This window comes from Dipodomys merriami, unplaced genomic scaffold (genome assembly GCF_024711535.1).
Source record: "Dipodomys merriami isolate MVZ:Mamm:240054 unplaced genomic scaffold, mDipMer1.0.p SCAF_163, whole genome shotgun sequence".
NCBI classification, from domain to species: domain Eukaryota; kingdom Metazoa; phylum Chordata; class Mammalia; order Rodentia; family Heteromyidae; genus Dipodomys; species Dipodomys merriami.
The window spans coordinates 179,455-202,196 of NW_027202971.1; the positions used below are offsets into that span (position 1 = coordinate 179,455).

The 22,742-nt window shown below is 44.7% G+C and overlaps 1 protein-coding gene across 3 annotated transcripts in view; it reads left to right on the forward strand.

The window, feature by feature from the left end:
- Kntc1 (kinetochore associated 1) overlaps positions 1–20,635 on the forward strand; it is a 79,571-nt gene extending 58,936 nt beyond the window's left edge. For 2 of the 3 annotated variants that reach the window (XM_070024797.1, XM_070024796.1), the window contains exons 46-64: positions 907–1,078; positions 1,182–1,240; positions 1,389–1,605; positions 3,379–3,452; positions 4,740–4,950; positions 5,081–5,190; positions 5,486–5,532; positions 6,982–7,060; positions 7,927–8,045; positions 8,551–8,686; positions 9,467–9,562; positions 10,145–10,201; positions 10,571–10,625; positions 10,704–10,767; positions 11,662–11,791; positions 14,034–14,123; positions 15,222–15,370; positions 16,373–16,463; positions 16,923–17,278. In XM_070024797.1, the coding sequence (XP_069880898.1) occupies positions 907–1,078; positions 1,182–1,240; positions 1,389–1,605; positions 3,379–3,452; positions 4,740–4,950; positions 5,081–5,190; positions 5,486–5,532; positions 6,982–7,060; positions 7,927–8,045; positions 8,551–8,686; positions 9,467–9,562; positions 10,145–10,201; positions 10,571–10,625; positions 10,704–10,767; positions 11,662–11,791; positions 14,034–14,123; positions 15,222–15,370; positions 16,373–16,463; positions 16,923–16,943 (1,977 nt within the window). In that variant the 3' untranslated portion in view covers positions 16,944–17,278. Of the gene's footprint in view, positions 1–906; positions 1,079–1,181; positions 1,241–1,388; positions 1,606–3,378; positions 3,453–4,739; positions 4,951–5,080; positions 5,191–5,485; positions 5,533–6,981; positions 7,061–7,926; positions 8,046–8,550; positions 8,687–9,466; positions 9,563–10,144; positions 10,202–10,570; positions 10,626–10,703; positions 10,768–11,661; positions 11,792–14,033; positions 14,124–15,221; positions 15,371–16,372; positions 16,464–16,922; positions 17,279–20,567 lie in introns of those variants that run through there. The other variant, XM_070024798.1, reaches the window with a different exon arrangement.
- The last annotated feature ends 2,107 nt before the right edge of the window (positions 20,636–22,742 follow it).

Here is a 22,742-nt window from a genome sequence, read left to right on the forward strand (position 1 = left end):
GAACACTCAATTGTTAGTACTGTCCTTAGCTTCTTGTCTTCCTCCCCGCTTTCATTCTTCTCTCCCTTTCCTTCCATTTTTCCCTTTGCATTCCTAGGAATGGAAGCCAGAGCTCCATGCATGCTAAACAAACATTGTATGCTTAGCTACATTCCCAGCCCCTTGCTAACTTCTTAATTATTTCTGAATTTTGGTCCACTTGAGCGACAGCGCCACTTCCGGTTTTATAGTGGTTTATTGGAGATAAGAGTCTCACAGACTTTCCTGCCCAGACTGCCTTTGAACTTCGATCCTCAGATCTCAGCCTCCTGAGTAGCTAGGATTACAGGCGTGAGCCACTGGCACCTGGCTTTTGGTCTATTTTCTTAAATTAGATTTTAATAATAAAGAAAAAAGGTTAATTAAAAGCTCTACAAGCCCCCAACTAGAAAATAGAAACACTGGATAAATAGATACAGAGAATTAATTTTAGATCTAAGACCTCTATATTTTAAATGAAATATAGCTAGGGGTCAGTGGCATATATGCGTAGTCCCAGCTGATTGAGGGGCTAAGGTGGGCAGATCACTTAAGTCCAGGGATTTGAGGCAAGACTGGGCAATATAGTGAGACACCCCCCCATCTCAAAAATGAATTAATTAATCAGAAATAATTTTTAAGCTTGTCTCTAATTTATTGGAAAAGATTATTGAGAGCTTCTGTAGTGTTGTTTATAAAACATCCTCTCAAGAACAAGGGACTGTTATCTTCTAGATCGTTCCTTTACTGTTTGTATGAATTGTTTGAGGAGAGCACCGTTGCAGGGAAAGCTAGGAAAGGTTTTGATGGAAAGAGGTCTGTCCGGGAAATGGAACAGGCCATGAGGGCGGGGCTGTGCCTACAGAAACAGGATTTATTTTAATGCAGGCATTGAGTCTCCTGAAGCACTTGGAGTCATACAAAAGAATTTCCCCTCCTGTGGACCTGGAGTACCAGTATATGCTGGAGCATGTGATAACGCTGCCCTCGGCTGCCCAGACTAGACTGCCTTTTCACTTAATATTGTTTGGCACGGCACAGAACTTCTGGAAGATTCTCTGTATGTTCATTACTTTCAGATGGATTTTAGTAAGTAGCCAAAATATAAATATATATTTTTTGCTTTTCTGAAGTTAAACATCCTCTCCCCATTTCCTTCCCAGCTTCTGAGCTCAGTGAGAAGTCTCTCCCCACGCTGCTCTTAATCTCCAAGTTGATGAAGGTAACGGGTCGGGTCGGGTTGGGTTGGGTTGGGTTGGGTCGGGTCGGATCTGACCACAGCCTGGCCAGGGAGCTTCCCTGTGCTAGCATCAGCCCTGATGGTGGACTGGAGGCACTCATACTTCCCTTTCCTTGCCTTTCCCTGGAAGTTCTCACTAGATACTCTCTACATGTCTACTGCCAAGCATGTTTTCGAGAAAAATCTGAAGCCCAGGCTCCTGAAATTAACCCACACCAAGTCCTCAGTGCTAAAGAACAAGGAGATAGCCAAGATCACTCAGACCATCGAGTCCTACCTGCTGTCCATAGTCAACCCGGAGTGGGCTGTTGCCATCGCCACCAGCCTCACCCAGGAAGTCCCAGAAGGTAGCTGAGCCTCCTTCCACTGGGGTCAGTCCAGGGAGCCATCGTGCTGCCCCTTTGTGCTCCTTTTTCATAGTGCTAGGAATGCAACTCAGGGCCTCATGGGTGCCCAGAAGTCCTCTACCACTGAGCTCTGCCTTCAGCCCCAACTGTCTCAAGGTTAAGACCTTTATCCTGTATTTACTTATTTATTTACTTACTTACTTACTTATTGCCGGTCATGGGCCTGAACTCTGGGTCTGGGCGCTGTCCCTCAGCTATTCAACTCAGGCTAGTGCTCTACGGCTTGAGCCACAGCACAACTTCGGCTTTTTCTGCTTATGTGGTGCTGAGCAATCGAACCCAGTGCTTCATGCATGCAAGGCAAGCACTCTACCACTGAGCCACCTTCCCAGCCCATGTGTTTTTAAATGTATGTTCCCATATACATTCAGCACTGCTGAATGCTCCACAGTTTAGGTGATGCAGACTCCTTGTTGGGTCCATGGGATCTCAGGTGTTCCCAGTTGTAGGTGGGGATATAAATGGACATGGACCCCTTTAAGGATATACGTTAGGGCATGGTGATTACTGGGCAGGCCCTCTACAACCAATCCGTACTTCCACCCCTTTATTGCCCTGTTTGAGAGAAGGTCTCACCTGCCTGGACTGTGAACTACCTATTTTAGGCATTGCATCACAGGCTAACAGGCGTGCGTCACCACACCCAGCCTCTTCCACCAGGGCTGTCCTGGAACCTCCTCCCTCCCAATCTCAGCTTCCCATGCTGCTAGGATGACAGACACAGGACATTATGCCCAGCTGTGGGTTGAAGAGGGCAGATACCTCATGAACTTACCCACCTAGGCTGGCCTCAAACTTCATCCTTCACATTGGGTATCCGTCTGCCCTTTTAACCTGATATTCTTTTTTTTTTTTTTTTTGTATTTTTTTATTGTAAAAATGCTGTACAGAGGGGTTGAGCAATGAGTACATTTCCTATTCCTGATATTCATTCTAATTATGTAAAAGTATCTGCAAGTTTTCCCAGGTGTGGTGGTGACAGCTTTCATCCCAGCTACTTGGTAGAGGTAGAGATTGGTAGGACCATGCAAAAAAAATTGTCAAGTTCCACTCCACCAATAAGCTGTCTATGTTACTGTATACTTGTCGTCCCAACTAGGAGGGAGCGAGAATAGAAAGATTGTGAACCAGGTGCCAGTGGCTCATGCCTGTAATCCTAGCTACTCAAGAGGCTGAGATCTGAGAATGGCAATTTGAAGCCAGCCAGGCAATATCTCCAATTAACCACCAGAAAGCTAGAAGTGGAGCTGTGGCTCAAAGTGGTAGACTGCTAGCTTTGAATAAAAGAAGCTCAGGGATAGCACCCAGGCCCTGAGTTCAAGCCCTATGACTGATGACCAAAAAAATATATTTTAATATATATTTCTATATAATATATAGAAATATATATTAAAATATATATTTTATTAAATATATATATTAAAATATATAATTTATATATTATATATATATTATATATAGAAATATATATTATATATATATATATATAATAGACGGATCATGGAGAAAGCCAGCCTAAGGAAGAAGTTATTTGTCATTTGAAAAATAACTAAAGCAGAAAGGGTAGGAGGCATGGTTTAAGTGGTAGGGCACCTGTCCCAAACACAAGACTCTGAGTTCAAACCCCAGGACTGCCAAAACAAATTTTTATTCTCTTGACTAAGATTAGTTCTGTCAATTCAGATTAGCCCATGAATCTTTTTATGGTTTCAGGTTCTTTCAAGATGTCTAGTTTGAAGTTCTGCCTTTACTTAGCTGAGAGATGGCTGCAGAACATCCCGTCTCAGGTGGGTGTTTACTGGAGCTGTGCTTGCTTGGCCCTCCTCCCTCTTTTCCCCAGTGCACAGAATGGAGGGCAGACCTGCAGCTGTGTGCTCAGCAATATAACTGAAGATTGGTAAAGATGAATTCCTAGCGTGCCCTGAGATTGGTAAAATAAGTTTGCTTTTTTTTTTTTTTTTTTGGCCAGTCATGAGGCCTGCACTCTGGGCCTGGGCGCTGTCCCTCAGCTCTTCACTCAAGGCGAGTGCTCTACCACTGGAGCCACAGCCCCACTTCCGGCTTTTTCTGCTTATGTGGTGCTGAGGAATTGAACCCAGGGCCTCATGCATGCGAGGCAAGCACTCTACCACTGAGCCACCTTCCCAGCCCCTGCATTTTTTTTTTCAAGTTCTAACATTTTATTTTATTTTTGCCCATCCTGGGGCTTGAACTCAGGACCTGGCGTTGTCCCTGAGCTTCTTTTGCTCGAGGCTAGCACTCTACTATTTGAGCCACAGCACCACTTCTGGCTTTTTCTGTTTATGTGGTACTGGGGAATGGAACCCAGGGCTCATGCATGCTAGGCAAGCACTCTACCACTGAGCCACATCCCTAGCCCCTTATTTTAATATTTTTATTATCTTTAAATAGTTGTACAAAGGAATTGCCATTCACCAAAGCAGTTTATGAATCCAGAGCCTTTCGATCAGTGTCTCCCCTTTTTTTTGGGGGGGGGCCTGGTCGTGGGGCCTGAACTCTGGGCCTGGGCGCTGTCCCTCAGCTCTTCAGCTCAAGGCTAACGCTCTACCACTTGAGCCACAGCGCCACTTCCGGCTTTTTTCTTTTTGCTTATGTGGTACTGAGGAATTGAACCCAGGGCCTCAGGCATGCAAGGCAAGCGCTCTACCACTGAGCCACCTTCCCAGCCCCAGTGTCTCCCCTTTCAACATTCTCAGCCACCCCACCTCTTCCCTCACTTTTCTTAATTCTTAAGTAATGTGATGAGTTTTTTTGCCCTTCACCCTTTACGTCTACAGTGCACCTTGATCTGTGCCATCCCTTCAACATTTTCAGTCCCCTTCCACCCACCCTAGCCCTTATTTTTCTCACTTGTGTGGTCTGTGCAGTAGATTCTTACCTGCATTCCACTCCCTTTCCCTTTCATTCTTCTGCACCTCTCACCTTGCCCCCGCCTCTTGCAAGTACCATTTTCTGTACTTATTTTGGTGGGCTTTGACGTAGTCTTTCTGAAGAATTCCACTATTGGCACTCTCCATATACTTCAGTTAATTCCTGCTTGGGTTTTTTGCAAGGATGAAACGCGTGAAAAGGCCCAGGCTTTGCTGAAGAAGCTTCATGTCCAGTTCCAGCGTTCCGGCACAGAAGCCGTGCTCATCAACCATAGGCTGAACACTCCCGAGTACCTAAGAGCGATAGGAAAGCCAGCACACCTCATTGTTAGCCTCTATGAACACCCCAGCATAATTGAAAGGATGCAGAATTCCTCGGGCAACAACTATCCCGGTGAGGACCAAATTCTTATTATTTTGGTTCAGGAAGACCTATCGTTTTGATTCCCAATTGTCTTACACTAAAAATCTGGGAGTTTTTTTGTTTTGTTTGTTTTTTTAATTCCTCGCTTTGGATATCTTAGATATTCACACCATAGCTAAAGAAATAGCTGAAGTCAATGAAATTAATTTAGAGAGAATCTGGGACATGTTATTGGAAAAATGGCTGTGTCCCTCAACAACACCCAGGGAGGTAAGTGCTCACAGCCCTGGGGTCACTGTTGGGTGGGAGCTAGGGGCTTTTCTCAAAGGCTGTTTGTGTCTTACAAGTCTTTAGGGGCACAGACTCTTCAAAGAAGGATCTTTTGGGCTGGAGACCTGGCTCAGTGGGGGAATGCCTGCCTAGCAAGTGTGAGACCCTGGGTTTAACCCCTGGCTTCTATAATGTTTGTTATTCAACTTCCCCCCGAGTCTAGGATCTAGTTAGGATGTCACTTGCATTTATTTGTCATATCGTTAATATAGTTTGTTTTCTTTTCTTTTCAAAGAAACCATCAGAATTATTTGAATATCAAGAAGATGAAACACTACGAAGGTACCATTCTCTTTTGATGCTCAGTAAAAATCCCATCAATAATTTTACAGAGGTTGGCTATTAAAAGACTTTCTGTAATGCCTATATGCATCTGATCATCTCACATAATATTTATTGAAATGAACTCCAGGAAATGGAAACAGGAAAAAAAAGATTTTTCTGGATATGCCTAGATTCGAATCTTTGAAAAAAGTCAATTCATTAATATGAATGAATATCACATATATGTGAGTGTGTGTGTGCATGCTTGCGTGTGTGTGTGTGTGTGTGTGTGTGTGTGTGTGTTGGGGACAGGTAAGGTAAAATAACTTAGATCTAGGATTAGGATTAGAGTTTCTAGGACCCCTTAAGCAGAGAGTCAATCTCAGGCCAAGGCTTTGTCCTTTCACTATAGTAGGCTGGGAAGGCTCAAATATGGGCCACCAAATTATTTTTGTCCTTCTACGGCTGAGACCAAGAAAACATGTTGCTTTCATCAGATTGCTTCTGGCTTAGCAATCTTTTGAGACTGAATCAGACAGAATGTAGTTATCTATTAGTGGTGGTTGGCATAGGCCCAGAAGAGGGTGTGGTGGCATGCATACCAGCCTATTGCCATTCCTGATCTAGACCAAAAGCCAGTCAAGTGGCTGAGATTCTACAACCTGCCTTGATCCTGGAGATCTGATCATCAGGAAAGTAGCCCAGGCTGGCTTTGGACTTGCCATGTGGCTGGCTCAGTGCTTCCTTAGTCTTCCTTCTCCATATCCTTTCTCTCTCAAGTGGTACTGGGGACTGAGCGAAGGGCCTTGTGCTTGCTACACAAGCACTTTAAACTTGAGCCATGTCCCTAGGTCTCTTGTTTAGTCTTTTAAGGTCAGACACATCTTTGTCTAAGCAAGAGATGGCTCCTGGCCTTTCTAACTGAACCAATCACATGCAAAGTCTTAGACAGAAGCAGTTCAAAGAGAGAAGAAAATAAATCCCCAGCAAAGATTAGAAGGAGCTTGCTGTCTTTTCCAGTGGGAGCTCCGTGGCATACCTTTGTCATCCGCCTGGTCCCTCAGGCCCTTCCCTGCGGCCCTGCGGCCAGACATCAAAATGGGCCACTTGCAAGGTCCTGGATTCTACCAAAACAGCATTTTCCACATGTGAAACCTTCAGCATATTTATACCAGGTCATGAGTCAGTTTCCTAAGTAGAACTTAAGTGACCCAAATTGACAAGCTATTTTACAGATGAAAACCAGGCTGACTCTTGATGCTTATATCATTTTCTCTAGTTATGAAGGAACTCTAAAAAATATTTAACTCCTTGAACAGGCAAAGCAAAAATGTCATGGAACCAAATCTTGGCCTGTGTTTGGGATGTCCAATTGACTTTTACTATGGACAAAAACACAGGTTTCTGGTTTTAGTAACCTATCGCTAAAGTTAAAAAACAAATAGTTTTGTTTTTATTTTTTTGCAGAGTTGTATATCTCCTCTTGTCTCGTCCGATTGGTTACAGTTCAAGAATGCTGTTCATGTTTGCAACATCAGCTACAAGTGTAAGCTCTAAAAACTTTATCAAAACCCCCATGGGCTCGGCAGGGTCATGTTCTTTTCCTGTGTGCTTTCCACCATTGATTTCATAGGCCATGCCTGAGATAAGGCTGGCTTGCATACTTAATCAAAGGTTATGCTACTCTGTAAACAAGGACTATTACATGCACTACGCTCCAGTTAGCACTGGCTTTTGTAACCACTGCTGAGCAGAGTGAATAATGCACCATTGATGGCTCTGGGCAACTAGCTCCCTAATTAGTCAATGTTCCTGACCCCAGGGGACCAAACAATCTGGTCCCAAGAAGTCTCCACCTTGGCCTTGTGCCTGCATAACACGGCTTCCGGCATGAACTTTTGTGTCACACATAACCTCTTTGGCCTTCGGGCTTTCACATATTGAAGTATCAAAATGTGTTTTCCCCGCTTGGTACTGGGGACTGACCCCAGGCTGTCAAGCAAGCTCTATAGCACTTGGGCTATGCCCTACTCTTTTTGCTATGGTTTCTTTTCTGTTGTTGTTTTACCTGAGCCGGTCTGGGACTATGATCCTCCTACTATGCCTTCTGCATAGCTGGGACTATAGATTTTCTCCAGGTACACACCTATAATCCCACCTACACAGGAAATGTAAGAGGATCGCAGTCCAGACCAGTGAGGGCAAAAGGTGAAACCTTATTTGAAAAGTAACAAAAGGAAAAAAGGGATGGGGCCATGGCTCAAGTGGTAATAAGGCTAAGGCCCTGAGTTCAAAGCCTAGTGCTAGCCCCCCCCCAAAAAAAAGGTGATATTTACCTAAATTGAACCTTATTTACCTAACTACAACATGTAGATGTGCAACTCAACTCTCCAAGTCTTTTTGGATTTACAGACATTGGGCATACGCCAGCTAACTTTTTCTCACAAAAAACGAGCTCTTCAGTGTCTCCTATATCTGGCTGATAAGGAAACTGTAGAATCTCTCTTCAAAAAACCTGTTGAAGAAGTCAAGTAAGTAGTATTTTATTCATTGTTTTATTAAATAGGTAGCTCTCTTTTTTTTGGCGGGGGGGGGGGGGGGGACTATGTTTTTGTTTTGTTTTGTTTGCCCAAGACCAGGACTCAAACTCTTGATCTAGTGCTTGCACTCAATGGCTTATGCTCTACACCTGAGCCCTGGCTCCAGCCCCTGGAACTGTGATCTCAAAGGCCTCTAATTCATTACACAGCCTCCACATAGCTGTGTAAGTTTTATCACCTTCTCTATTCTGGACATTTTGACAAAAGGGAGATAGGTCTTTGAGAACATGTGTCCCCATTGTTTCTTAGCAACATTTAGAAAACTAGATGGTTTCTTTTTGCTCAAACTAATTTTATCTGATATTCTGTGACTACATTTAGGAAATGAAATGGACGTTTCCCAACAAACTGGCCTCATCTTCTTGAGGCACCCTTTTATTTTTACTGTAAATGTGGCCTACAAAGAATAAATCTTATCAATGCCTCTATGTTCCAGATCCTATTTGAAATGTATAACATTCCTGGCATCATTTGAGACACTGAACATCCCCATCACATATGAATTATTTTGCAACAGCCCTAAAGAAGGAATGATTAAGGGCCTGTGGAAAAACCACAGCCACGAGCCACAGGTAGGAAGAATGACACGGGTAGAGGTATGGGCCTCCCACCTTTGCACATGTTCCTGTTTTCACTCACCCTCACGTGCCTGAAAGATAGACCCTTTGTCCCCATGCAGGTCCACTGCCCTGAGCTCTTTGCTCCTTTTCCTGTCTAGGGGATCAATGGATGAGGCAATATGGAATGTTCTCCTTTCTTCTCTAAAGCTCCTGGGTTGAAATCATTGCTACAAGCAAGAAAGAGAAGGGCTGTCCTTGTGCACACAGAGCCTGGCCCCTATAAAGGGGAGTGTCCCCTCTAGCTGCTATGGGAACTTAGGCTTTGAGGCATTGGAGCCACTATGAGGCCAACAGGCAAAATATTCTCCAATAGAAGAATTAGCCAGGCACAGGTAGCTCATACCTATAATCCTAGCTACACAAGGGGCTGAGATCTGAGGATCAAAGTTAGAAGCCAGCTTGGAGAGACAAAACTTTAAGACTCTTATCTCCAGGTGGCCATCAAAAAGCCAGAACTGTACATGTAGCTCAAGTGTTAGGAACGGCAACCTTAAGTGAAAAAGTCAAGAGAGTGCGAAGCCCTGGGTTCAAGCCTTTATTGAAATGAATTAATAGACATTTGTAGATTATAAGTATATTTCCTATTAAACTACGTGACCTTTCCCAGAGGTGGTTGGATTTAGTGTCTTAAAGCAAACATAACTTGTTTCTTTTGTTTTGTTTTGTTTTTGTTTTTGGTCTTTTTGTCTTTCTTTGGTGTGTTTGTTTGTTTGACTGGGTTTTTGGCTTCAGGTGGTGAAGTTGGTAGCAGAGCTTTGCTTAGAATACAAAATCTATGACCTGCAGCTTTGGAATGGACTCTTGCAGAAGCTTCTCGGCTTCAACATGGTAAGACACGGGTTTGAGGAAGCTGTGCGCAGCCTTAGCATACCTTTCACATTGGCACTTATGCAAACTCAGATGCCAGCAGTGCACTGGCAACACTTGGAAAGTTTCTTGGCTTTTTGTTTTGTTTTAATACTCAAGGACTCATAAGGGAACTTCTCTGCCAAATGTCATGCAAGTTGAATTTCTACAGATATTCCTTTTCAAACCTTGAAAAGCTAGCATTTTGCCTGATGCCAGTGATTCATGTCTATAATCCTAGCTTCTCCTGAGGCTGGCACCTGAGGGTCTCAATTGGCATGCAGATTCCCCGGGACTCTTAACCTCTACTTAACTAGCAAAATTCTGGAAATGGAGCTGTGCCTCAAGTGGTAGAACGCTAGCCAGATTTGAGTTAAAAAGAGAGGGTGACCCTCAGTACACACACATACGTGTGTGTGTGTGTGTGTGTGTGTGTGTGTGTGTGTGTGTGTGTGTGTGTGTGTGTGTGTGTGTGTGTGTGTGTGTGTGTGTTCTAGTATTTCATGTTGAAACATTCCACTTTTGGTGGTCTTCAGGATTTCTTAAATTTATTTATTTTTACAGATTTCTTATCTAAAGAAAGTTTTAAAAGCCATCTCCGGTATGCATTCATTATGGCAGGTATGTAGTTTGTTTTTTAAGTCTTTAAACTTAACCTTTGTACTTGCTGGCCTTATGACTGCCAGGCACACTGGACTGAGTGGTCAGCTCCTTGGTCATTAAAGCCAAATACCATGTCCTATTCATCTTTGCTAATTTCCCAAGTTATGTGCCTCATAATCACTATATTATATAGAAATAGATCCTTTATTCCTATTTTGATAAATTAGGACTGTATAGGAATATCATCATCTCAAACAGGGAGGGAGCAGACTTAAGACTTTGGTCCTAGAATGTGTAGCCCAAGCTTTCTATGTGTAGTTCTATGACTACGAAGTGAAGAGAGTTCAAAGCACCCAGACTTAAGTCCGTGATGTGCTGTCTCCTCAGGTCCCCTACTTCAGCAAGGCCTGGCAGCACGTCATCCACATCCCTCTCCTCTCAGGTACTTCCTGTCCTGAAAAACTGGCGGTGCTGGTTGGTACCTGAGTGCCTGTGTGTCATTATTGCTTTTTCTTTGCAGCCTCTTGTCCTTTAAGACCCGATCAGTTAGTAGACTGTTGTGAGAGTCTGGTCGCTGTCCTAGAGTAAGTAAACATTCATTCTCTTGCCAACGAAGTGAGAGCTGTTGCTTCTAAAATTATTTCTGGCCAGCATCTCTGAGCACAGTGGCCCCTTCCTACCTATAACCCTTCCCAACCTCCTAACCCTCCTCCCCCAACCCTCTGTCCCTCTTGCTCGTTCCTCTTCCCCATCCTTCTTATCCTTCCTCCAGTGGTTTTCCTTTTGTGGTTTCCATTACCTGCTGTCAACTACAGTCTGAAAATATTAATGCAAATTTTCTTAAACAATTGATTCATTTTAAATTGAGCACCATTGTGGGTAAAGTTATAAAATCTCATGCCTTCCACCATGAATGACAGCCTGTCCGTGCTATGTATACGACTGGCATACCCGCTAGCCACTCTTAGCCTCTCTGGTGTGATGCTGTCAAAGAGCTGGGCTTTAGCATAAGTAGGTTTGTTTGTGTAGAGGAAAACCATAGTATGTGTAGGGTTTGTTCAGGCATTTACCAAGGGTCTTGAGTATAGCGCCTGGGGTCAATGGAGGACGGCTGTGATTCCTTTTTGTTGGGAAGTTAAACAAGACTTGTTTTTATAATAAAATTCATATTTCAGGATGGCTACAGCCCATGTATTTCCCATTTCCTAGCAAGTTGATGTTCACTAAGCATTTTCGGAATTGAATTCAGACCTTAGTACTAGAAGTCTATGCATCTGTAGACACTCAGACACAGTCAAGCTGGGACCCGCAGCCCTGTTCCTGTGGGCAGAGCTGCTTTCTCTCACAGATGCCATCAAGGTCTAGAGTTAGACAGTATAAGCATGTATCCTATACCAGCACTTGGGGGTTTGAAATTATTGGAAGTCTGGAGCCGTAACATACAATAGATCATTAACTAGTGACCTCCTCTCTCGAAGATGTCCTGTCTCAGATGATCTAGACATGATGGGAGTCGCCCGGCAGTATGTCCAGTTAGAGCTCCCGGCCTTTGCATTGGCTTGTCTCATGCTCATGCCCCACTCAGAGAAAAGACACCAGCAAATTAAGGTAATGGGACGCCATTCCTCCGGGACTGCTAAGGGAATGAAAGGACTTGGATTGCTTGTGCTTCACATCAGGTCCTGTTTTCTTCTGACCAGCCCTATAAAGCATGAGCAAGATGGAGGGTTTAGAGGGAGGTAAGACAGAAAGATCCATTGAGATCCAGCTGGCAGATGTCTTAAAGCGGGGTTGGACCTTTTTTTTTTTTTTTTTCCTTTTACTGGTCCAGAGAGTTGAACTCAGGAACCGGGTCTGTCCCTTAGCTTCGTTTGCTCAAGGTTAGCACTCTACCACTTGAGCCACAGCTCTACTTCTGGTTTTTTTGGTAATCTATTAGAGCTAAGAGCCTCACAGACTTTTTGATACAGGCTGGCTTTGAATCAGGATCCTCGGATCTCAGCTTCCTAAATAGTTAGGATTGCAGGCTGGCCTTTTATTCTTCATCAGGGAGAACAACTGATTTCCTTGGAAGAAGTGAGGTGATAATGGCAGTAGTACTTTAGCTGGAACAGCCAAGCCTGTGGGCCTGATCAGACAGGAGGGAGGTGCCATGAATGTTAACTTTCCTGAGCTGTACATCACTCCCCTGCGTGGAGCTGAGTCTAAGGAGAGGTTGGTGAGGAACTGGACAAGATGGGAAAAGCTCCAAGGAGGCTTTAGCAAAGTACTTTGCCAAATGAGAGATAGGAGAGAGGGGGAGCTTTTATGTGTGGGAGTTGAGTAATAAAAGAATTTTGGGGACAACACTATTAAAAATAGCTAAACCTGCTGGGCGCTGGTGGCTCACGCCTGTAATCCTAGCTACTCAGGAGGCTGAGATCTGAGGATCGAGGTTCAAAGCCAGCCCGGGCAGGAGAGACCTTGAGACGCCTATCTCCAATAAACCACCAGAAAACCGGAAGTGGCGCTGTAGCTCAAGTGGTAGAGTGCTCACCTTGTGCTGAAGAGCTGAGGGACAGCGCCCAAGCCCAGAGTTCAAGCCCCACGACCGACAAAAAAAAAAAAAAAAAAAATAGCTAAACCTAGCCGGGTGCTGGTGGCTCACACCTGTCATCCTAGCTACTCAGGAGGCTGGGATCTGAGGATCACAGTTCAAAACCAGCTTGGGCAGGAAAGTGCGTGAGACTATCTTCAATAAACCACCAGAAAACCAGAAGTGGTACTGTAGCTTAAAAGGTAGAGTACTTTTCTTGAGCTGAAGAGCTCAGGGATAGTACCCAGGCCCAGAGTTCAAGCCCCATAACTGACCAAAAAAATACTAAACCTCTTAAAAATAACTCACTTTTCTTAAAAATATAAGCACAAACAGAGCACAGCAGTTTGAAATATTTTACTATTATTTCCTCCACAGGTAGATAAGGCGTAGGTAGAGAGCTGTGTAAATGAACATATGTGTTTTTATGGTCTATTAATTGCCTTTTCAAAGCCATCTGTACTTGTCTTTGACATGTTTTTTTTCCTTTTTGATTATTCATGTACTTATCCCTTGTTGCTTTTGAATGTTTTAGGACTTAAGTAAATTCCTTTTGGCACTTATAGCAGCAAAATATCTCCTAAACAGTTCTTAACTTTTTGAATAAGTAGTATAAAATACCTGTGTTTCCCCCTTGCTCAGTAATTTTTTTTATTTTTTATTTTTTTGCCGGCCGTGGGACCTGAACTCTGGGCCTGGGCTCTGTCCTTCAGCTCTTCAGCTCAAGGCTAGCACTCTACTACTTGAACCACAGTGCCACTTCTGGCTTTTTCTGCTTATGTGGTGCTGAGGAATCGAACCCAGGGCCTCATGCATGCAAGGCAAGCACTCTACCATTGAGCCACCTTCCCAGCCCCAATTGCTCAGTAATTTTTTAAAGGTAAAAGTGGTTTTTATTCTATATTAGAAAGTTCTTTTTTTTTTTTTTGGTCAGTCGGTCATGGGGTTTGAACTCTGGGCCTGGGCGCTGTCCCTCAGCTCTTCAGCTCAAGGGGAGCACTCTACCACTTAAGCCATAGCACCACTTTCGGTTTTCGAGTGGTTTATTGGAGATAAGTGTCACACGGACTTTCCTGCCCGGGCTGGCTTTGAACCGCAATCCTCAGATCTCAGCCTCATGAGTAGCTAGGATTACAAGTCTGAGCTACCAGTGCCCGGCTTATATTAGAAAATTCTTTAAAATATTTCTGACTTTAAAATGCTAAGCTTTCAGACTTGACAGAAATTAGTAGTAGATACTTTTTTAAATTATGCTTTGATTTTTTTTTTTCTTAGAATTTTCTGGACTCGTGCAATCCTCCAATCATTTTGCAGCAATTAGAAGAGCAGATGAACACTGGCCATTTAGCAGGATTTTCCCAACAAGTAAGAGGCAATTGCACCTCCTTATACTAGAAACTGTCAATTCTAGAAGGTAATCACTTTCGCCAAAATAAAATTAAGATTATATATATATATGTGCTATATATAAAAAACCTCAGTAGTTCCAGGCGCTGATGGTTCATACTTATAATCCTAGCTACTCAAGAAGCTGGGATCTAAGGTATGCGGTTCAAAGCCAACCCAGGCAGGAAAGGCTGTGAGACTCTTATCTCCAATTAACCACATAAAAACCAGAAGTGAAGCTGTGGTAGAGCATTAATTATCCTTGAGCACAAAAGCTCAGAGCCAGTAGTCAGGTCCTGAGTTCAAGTCCCACAACTGACAAAATTTTTAAAAATAAAAATCCTGGGTGCTGGGAAGGTGGCTCATTGGTAGAGTGCTTGCCTTGCATGCATGAGGCCCTGGGTTTGATTTCTCAGCACTACATAAGCAGAAAAGGCTGGAAGTGGCGCATTGGCTCAAGTGGTAGAGTGCTAGCCTTGAGCTGAAGAGCTGAGGGACAGCGCCCAGGCCCAGAGTTCAGGCCCCATGACGGACAAAAATAAAATAAAAATCCTCAGTTTTGTTGTTTTTAAGGCTGTCTTCTTTTTTTTTTTTTTTTTTTTTTTGGGGGGGGGGGGGTCCGGCCGTGGGCCTGAACCCTAGACCTGAGCGCTGTCTCTCAGCTCTTCAGCTCAAGGCTAGCACTCTAGCACTTGAGCCACAGTGCCACTTCTGGCTTTTTTCCCCCCTGCTTATGTGGTACTGCGGAATCGAACCCAGGGCCTCTTGCATGCAAGGCAAGCGCTCTACCACTGAGCCACCTTCCCAGCCCCTAAGGCTGTCTTCTTTACTGCCATACTCAGTGGAATATTTATAGACTTAACAGATAATGTTATGACAGACGAAGCCCCCAAGTGCTTAGCAATAGCGTTGTTTGTTTTCTGTGCTCCACCGTGGGTTGCAGAGCCTCTCTTCTTGCCCCACAGGAAGGAAGCTGGTTCCGATGGAATGACAACTCAGCTTCTGCTTATGAGGAATTTTCAGTATCAAATAAGACTTGGAATTTAACAGTTTTTAATTTAACTTGTCACTCTCTAGATTAGAAGTCTGATTCTGAATACTATCATAAATAAGAAGGAGTTTGGGACTTTGGCAAAGACAAAATACTTTCAAGTGTTGAAGTTGCATGCAGTAAATACCAACAACAACATCACTGAACTAGTCAACTATTTGGCAAATGACGTAAGGTAAGTTAATATAGTGCGTATGGGCCAACTTACTGTTCAGTTTCTGTAAATTGTGTTCTTATTTTGGAAAAAGCTATCAGACAAGGGTAGAGCTGTGTGGTTGTAAGTGAAAGTTCCGTTGTGGAGCTATCCCATTACTGTTTATTGCCCTGCAATCCAAACCCTTGGAACGTGAACCTGACATCAGATCATTTGACATGCCGCCTAAATCGTCCAAATAGGTGTCTAACAACAAGGTGCAGGTGGCTCACACCTGTAATCCTAGCTAATCAGGAGACTGAGTATTACAGTTCAAAGCCAGTTGACATAGGAAAGTCTGTCAAATTCTTATCTCCAATTAACCACTGAAAGCTGGAAGTTGAGCTGTGGCTCAAGAGGCAGAACACTAGCCTTGAGAGGAAACACTCAGGGACATTGTCCAGGTCTAATGCAAGCCCTAGGACCAGCTATCCCCCCTCACCCCCCAAAAAAAAGGTGTCTGACAATCCTGCCTCAAACTCCAAAATTACACATTTATTCCTCCAATGTTTGCTCAGAGCATGGAGGCTTTATTGTAGGGTGTAGCTTTTACTAATCTTGCTGTTGATTCTTTCTGCACCTGCAGAATCAGCAACAATAAGCTTATTGGCATGGGGGGGGCAGAAATGAAAGGTAAAGGGGGTAAGGAAGAATTGGGCCGATGCTCAGGAAGGAAAGTGGTGCTTCTTGAGTCGATCCCTGCATCCGCTCTGCTGTGCTGGTCATTCAGAGATAGCCCTCTCCTCCCGTGCATTTTTCTCTGCTTATTTTTGTAGAGAATCATTGCCATCATTGCCTACTGTCATTTATGGATGCGTATTGTTTGAGTATTATTTGATACGTATAGTAAGCTCCACATCCTCAAAGTATACATTCATGTAGGCCTCAGCATGCACCTGTGAGGCTTGTCCCCATAATCAAGAGGACAAACGTTGATCACCCCCAAGAGTGTCCTCATAACACTTTTCCTTTATGGTTCCTTAGCTTAGACGAAGCAGTGGCCTTGATCACAGAATATTCAAAACAACGTGGGAAACCTGTGCCTGTAGCTGGGACCCCCTGTGAAGTCCTGGAGGTAAAGTCAGCTGATTACCACTAAGGTTCAACTCTGCCTTTTCTAGTATCCTGGGCCATCAATGTGTTTTTACATATGTACAAAAATACACATCAAGGCTGGGAAGGTGGCTCAGTGGTAGAGTTCTTGCCTTGCATGCATGAGGCCCTAGGTTCGATTCCTCAGCACCACATAAGCAAAAAGAAAAAAGCCGGAAGTAGTGCTGTGGCTCAAGTGGTAGAGCGCTAGCCTTGAGCTGAAGAGCTGAGGGACAGCGCCCAGGCCCAGAGTTCAATCCCCATTACCAATCAAAAAAAAAAAAATTCTATATTTCTCTCTTGTCCTATGTGTCTAAACTACAAAATAATTTTTATGTAGATTTTGTGACTAGTTAAGTCTGATGTTCTGTAGTTTATCTGGCGTTTTTCTGTTTTTAAAAACTAACACATAAAATGTATTTCTGTGTTTCTTTCCATTTAGATGTTTCTTAATGGATCCTGATAAACCATCAAAGCACTTTCAAAAGAAGGAAAGTGTGAGTTTTGCTACTGTTTAAAAAATTTAATAAGTTTGAGAACTTACTGAAACATATTAACTTATTAAAACTGTAAACTAAGTTTAAAAACTTGATTCAGTTTTCAGTTGTGCATCTGATATGTCTCAGCTGTTTGTGATATATTATACAGAACTAGCCAAAATGTTCAATTTTAGCATAACTGCCCAGCAAATAACTTTATCCTGAATTAGTAAATATTTTCATTCCCAGTCCTTTGTATGATTTTTAGCCGCTAATTCTTACACCACATATGAAGTAAACAAAATGTAAAAACAGTCCATTCTCCCCCCTCATAAAAACTAAGTTTGCCAATCTTCTTAGGTGTGTTCTGAATCAATATTTGTATTTGTATTATTTTTATCAGTCAGTGGCCTGACAGAAAGCTACAAACCACCCTGACAGGCTAGGCAGGAAAAGTTCACCACCAGTATGCAAGAGCATACCTGTAATCCCCACAAGTTGAGGCAGAATAGTAAGTTGGCCACAGGGAGACCGTGTCCCAAGAAGCTCATTTTATGTTGTGTGTTTCATCTGGAAGAAGAGGAATAATAAGGCAACACTTGTGCTTCTGAGCACCAGGGTATACATACTTTGTGCTGCTCCTCTTGCTAAGTGAAAGTAAACCTCGCACCTGGGGAGACTGAATGCTAGAGAACTAAAGAAGCCTGTGAGAGGCCGCGGGGCCCATGGGACACAGCGGCCAGCTTCTTGGTGTCTCTTCCTACCTTGAATGTCCCAGACTCGGGGCTCAGGGAACCAGCCACATGAGCACTGGAGGGCAGAGCCCCACGGCAGAGTGCAGGTCCTCCATCTGACACAGGGCCAGGGCAGAAGCAGCCTGGCCAAACACAGCGGCTCTCCTCCAGCCTCCAAGAGGAATTTACCCAGCTACACAGCTACACAGCTTGATGGTATGTAAATTGTAATGTCAGTAAAGCTCCTGAAAAACTAATAGTGGGTGAAGTTCTCGGGAAGGTTACAGAGGAACTCATGTGTGCTGGGCGTGGTGGTGCCAGGGACCCCCGCTGTGTAGGAGGTGAAGCTCCAGCCTGGACACACAGGAGTTTGAGAGACTCCATCTCTAGCCAGTGGCTAGGTACAGTGGCTCCCATCTGTCATCCCCAGTGGAGCAAGGAAGCATAAAGCAAGATCCCCACCTACAAAAATAAAGAAAAAAAAACTAACAAGAGTCAGGAGGTGTGGTTCAGTAGTAGAGCACCTGCACTGAACAAGCACAAGGCCCTGAGTTCAAACTTTAGGACTAGGAACACACTTGATTTGTGAGAAAAAAATGTTTTACACTTCATACAGTTTCCATAGTTTATAGTAAGAATGAAAAAACAACTTTTTTTTTTTTTGCTAGTCCTAGGGCTTGACTGCAGGGCCTGGGCACTGTCCCTGAGCCTGTGTTCAGAGCTAGCACCCTGCCACTTGAGCCACGGCACCACTTCCAGCCTTTTTTATTTGTTTTAATTACGAGTTTCAGTGGCCAAATCTGACTGCCCTGTCTGGACTCAAATGTAATCTTCCCACCTCAGCCACTTCCGGCTTTCTGGTGGTTTATTGGAGATAGGAGTCTCACGGTCTCTCTGCCCGGGCTGGCTTTGAACCTCGATCCTCAGATCTCAGCCTCCTGAGTAGCTAGGATTACAGGCGTGAGCCACTAGCACCCGGCTTGTATCACTTTTTTATACAGGTGTGTGCCATGGCACACTAACTGACATACTTCCGTTTTCTTTCTTTGGTGCCAGACCTAGGGCTTAAAATGAGGGACTGGACACTGTCCCTGAGCTTTTGTGCTCAAAGCTCATGTTCTACCATGTCCATCTTCTTGGTAGTTAGAGTCTCTCAGACTTTCCTGCCTGAGTTGGCTTTGAACCTTGATTCTCAGATCTCAGCTTCCTGAGTAGCTAGGATTACTGGCTTATGCCACCAGTATCTGGCTGTAGCCATACTTTTTCTTTTCTTTTTTTTTTTTTTTTGCTTATGTGGTGCTGAGGAATCAAACCCAGGGCCTCAGGCATGCAAGGAAAGCGCTCTACCACTGAGCCACCTTCCCATCCCCTGTAGCCATACTTTTTAAACAAAGTTGCAAGAAAAAGATGTGAAAAATGTATGGAAACATGCAAATGCACAGGACCAGCCTAATCCCTTAGGCACAGATTGCTTTTTGTTTCTATGTATCACTTTTTTTTTTTTTTTTTTTTTTGTCAGTCGTGGGGCTTGAACTCTGGGCCTGGGCACTGTCCCTCAGCTCTTCAGCTCAAGGCGAGCGCTCTACCACTTGAGCTACAGTGCCACTTCCGGTTTTCTGGTGGTTTATTGGAGATAGGAGTCTCACGGTCTCTCCTGCCCGGGCTGGCTTTGAACCTCGATCCTCAGATCTCAGCCTCCTGAGTAGCTAGGATTACAGGCGTGAGCCACCAGCGCCCGGCTTGTATCACTTTTTTATAAAGTCAGCACCCACTTCCTAGGCTGTTGCTGACTTCGCATCCTTTTCCCTGCTATTATTCTCCATGGTTGCGTTTTATGTCATTGATTGTACAAAAAGGTCTCGGGCTTGATCCAGGCAACTTTGCTTGCAAATCTGCCTCTGTAGAGATTTAGGAGCAAGACTGAATTGCTTAATCACCCTGAGCTGATTTTCTCACTCACGTGAAAATAAAACATACCCTTCCAGCCGGCATCGTTGCTTACACCTATAATCCTAGCTACTCAGGAGGCTGAGATCTAAGGATCATGTTGATTCTGTTTGAAGCCAGCTGGGGCAGGAAAGTCTGTGAGACCCTTATTGCCAATTAATCACAGAAAAAGAAGCGGCATTGTGGCTCTAGGGTAGAGTGCTAACCTTGAGGAGAAGGAGCTTAAGGCCAGTGCCCAAGCCCAGAGTTCAAGCCCCAGGACTGGGAGAGGAAAAAAAAAAAAAAAAGCTGGGCACCAGGGACTCACGTCTGTAATCCTAGCTACTCAAGAGGCTGAGATCTGAAAGTTGTGGTTCAAAGCCAGCCGGGGCAGGAAAGTCCGTGAGACTTTTCAATAAAAAATTTTAAAAAACACCAGAAAACCAGAAGTGGCACTGTGGCTCAAGTGGTAGAGCACTCACCTTGAGCTGAAGAGCTCAGGGACAGAGTCCAAGCCCCACGACTGACCAAAGAAATAAAAAATTAAAAAAAAAACAAACCACCATACCCTCTATGAGGATGAAGCACACTGCTTAGCGTGGGCAGAGCCTCTGAAGTCAGCTCCTCTGCGATTTGAATAGCCAGAGAGAGAGAGAGAGAGAGAGAGAGAGAGAGAGAGAGAGAGAGTGTGTGAGTGTGTGTGTGTGTGTGTGTGTGTGTGTGTGTGTGTGTGTTCTCACCCATGCCCACTCCTACCTGTGAGAGGAAAGGCTTCGCTGACTCTTCCCGGCCCTAAGCAGTTTCACCTTAAAAACACGTGGCTAATCTGATAAGCATAAAGAGCATGCTACCTCACTGTGCATTTGTGTTGGTCTCTTCGCCGTGTGATTGAGCCTTAGGAGAGCCAGGGCAGGCTGAGATCACCAGTGGAATCTCATTTTCTTGCAGCCAGTGTGCAAGAACCAAAAAAGGTCACGTGGTGGCAGTACACCATAGCAGATGGAGAAGAGTCCCCCGGCTTGGCTGACTCAAGTGGAGTCCAAAGAAGGCGAGTGCCAATCCGCAGGCCAACTTCCTTGTGCACACTCAGTCCGCAGGCCGGCTTCCTCGGGCACACTCAGATTTTGACAGGGCCAAGAGTTGGCTTTCAGTGGACCAGCGAAGTGTCTTTAAGTTCAAACATACACGCAGCCAAGAGGATTCTCATTGTATTGGTTTCACTTTTACTGTGTGGTGGTTATTTGGATTATGCCACTCCTCTATAGTCTCCTATTTACATTATATATATCCCAGTCTTGGAGCTTGAACTCCCAGCCTGAGCGCTGTCCCTGAGCTTCATTTGCTCCACTTGAGCCACAGCTCCACTTCTGGCTCTTTTTGGTAATTGAATGGAGATGAGACTTATGGACTTTCCTTCCCCGGGCTGGCTTTGAACCGTGATCCTCAGATCTCAGCATCCTGAGTAGCTAGGATTACAATCATAAACCACTAGCACCTGGCTTCCTGTTTATAGTCCTAGAAATAAGCCCCAGTCTTGACATTGGCCTAACCTTTCAATGGTGACCCCTTTGTATAAAACCCCAGCTGCTGAGAAATACGGACAGCTCTGTTCAGATTAGAAACCAGATGAGCTGCAGAAAACCAGGCCCTCTGAAGGGCCAAACTTATTAACCCTGAGTTAAGCCTGGCTCACACCCGAGATACTAGCTACTCAGGAGGCTGAGATCTGAGGATCATGCTTCAAAGCCAAACAGAGCATGAAAGTCCCTGAGTCTCTTATCTCCAATAAACTACTCAGAAAGCTGCAAGTAGTGCTGTGGCTCCAAATAGAGTGCTGAGGTTTGAGTGAAAAGCTCCAGGACAGTGCCCAGGGCCTGAGGCCAAGCCCCACAACCAACCAGGAAAAGAAAAGAAAAATAACCAGCTTTTGGAGGCATGGTTCCGTTGATAGAGCACTAACCAATAAGTGAAAGCAGAGGTACTGAGTTCAAGTCCTGGTCTCGGACCTAAAGAGAAAGAAAAGAACACACCATGGTGCAGCGTTTGCCTAACGTGGGACCCTGGTTTCAATGCAGCACTGAAAAAAGAACAACTTGGGTTTTTATTTTCTTTTTCTTTTTTTTTTTTGGTCTGGTCGTGGGGCCTGAACTCTGGGCCTGGGCGCTGTCCCTCAGCTCTTCAGCTCAAGGCTAGCGCTCTACCACTTGAGCCACAGCACCACTTCCAGCTTTTTTCTTTTTGCTTATGTGGTGCTGAGGAATCGAACCCAGGGCCTCAGGCATGCAAGGCAAGCACTACCACTGAGCTACCTTCCCAGCCCCTGGGTTTTTACTTTCAACCCACTCAGAGTGTGGCATTGGAGGTGCACATGGTACGCGCCCACCTCCCCCTTACCTTTCACTCCTGTGCCTCCAGCGTTATCTATACACTTCTCCCCTGACCACCACTACCGTTTGCACCCGTGGAGCCCATCTGTGATGTTCTTTCCTTACCTTAGGAGAGAGCCAGGACTCATAGAAGTATTTATGAAATGAGCATGGGGGGCCAGGAAGATGGCTTAGTGGTAGAGTGCTGGCCTTGCATGCATGAAGCCCTGGGTTCGATTCCTCAGCACCACATACTTAGAAAAAGGCAGAAGTGGTGCTGTGGCTCAAGTGGTAGAGTGCTAGCCTTGAGCAGAAAGAAGCTCAGGGACAGTTCCCCGGGCTCTGAGTTCAAACCCCAGGACTGTCCCCACCCCCCCCCAAAAAAAAGAAAGAAATGAGAGCATGTTAATTACTCATGTTCATGGTGAGATTCATCCTTGGGTATCTCATGATCACCTGAACACAACCTGTGACACAGAGGAAGAAAGGGAGGAAATGAGCAATGTCTGAGGAGGGCAAGGCTCTGTGTCTGATTTTCAAGACTCAAGGACATCTGGCATCATTGCTCAGCAGGAAGCAGCTGGGTGTTCATTCCCTTGCTTGGAGCAGATTGATGGGGCAGTGGGGGGGTGCGCGGGGGGGGGGGGGTCCTAACCTGGTGAGACACAACTCTCTTGGGACCTGGCTTTGCAGTGTGTGTGTTTACACACACACACACACACACACAGGCCTTAGGGATAGACCCCCACCAAGACCT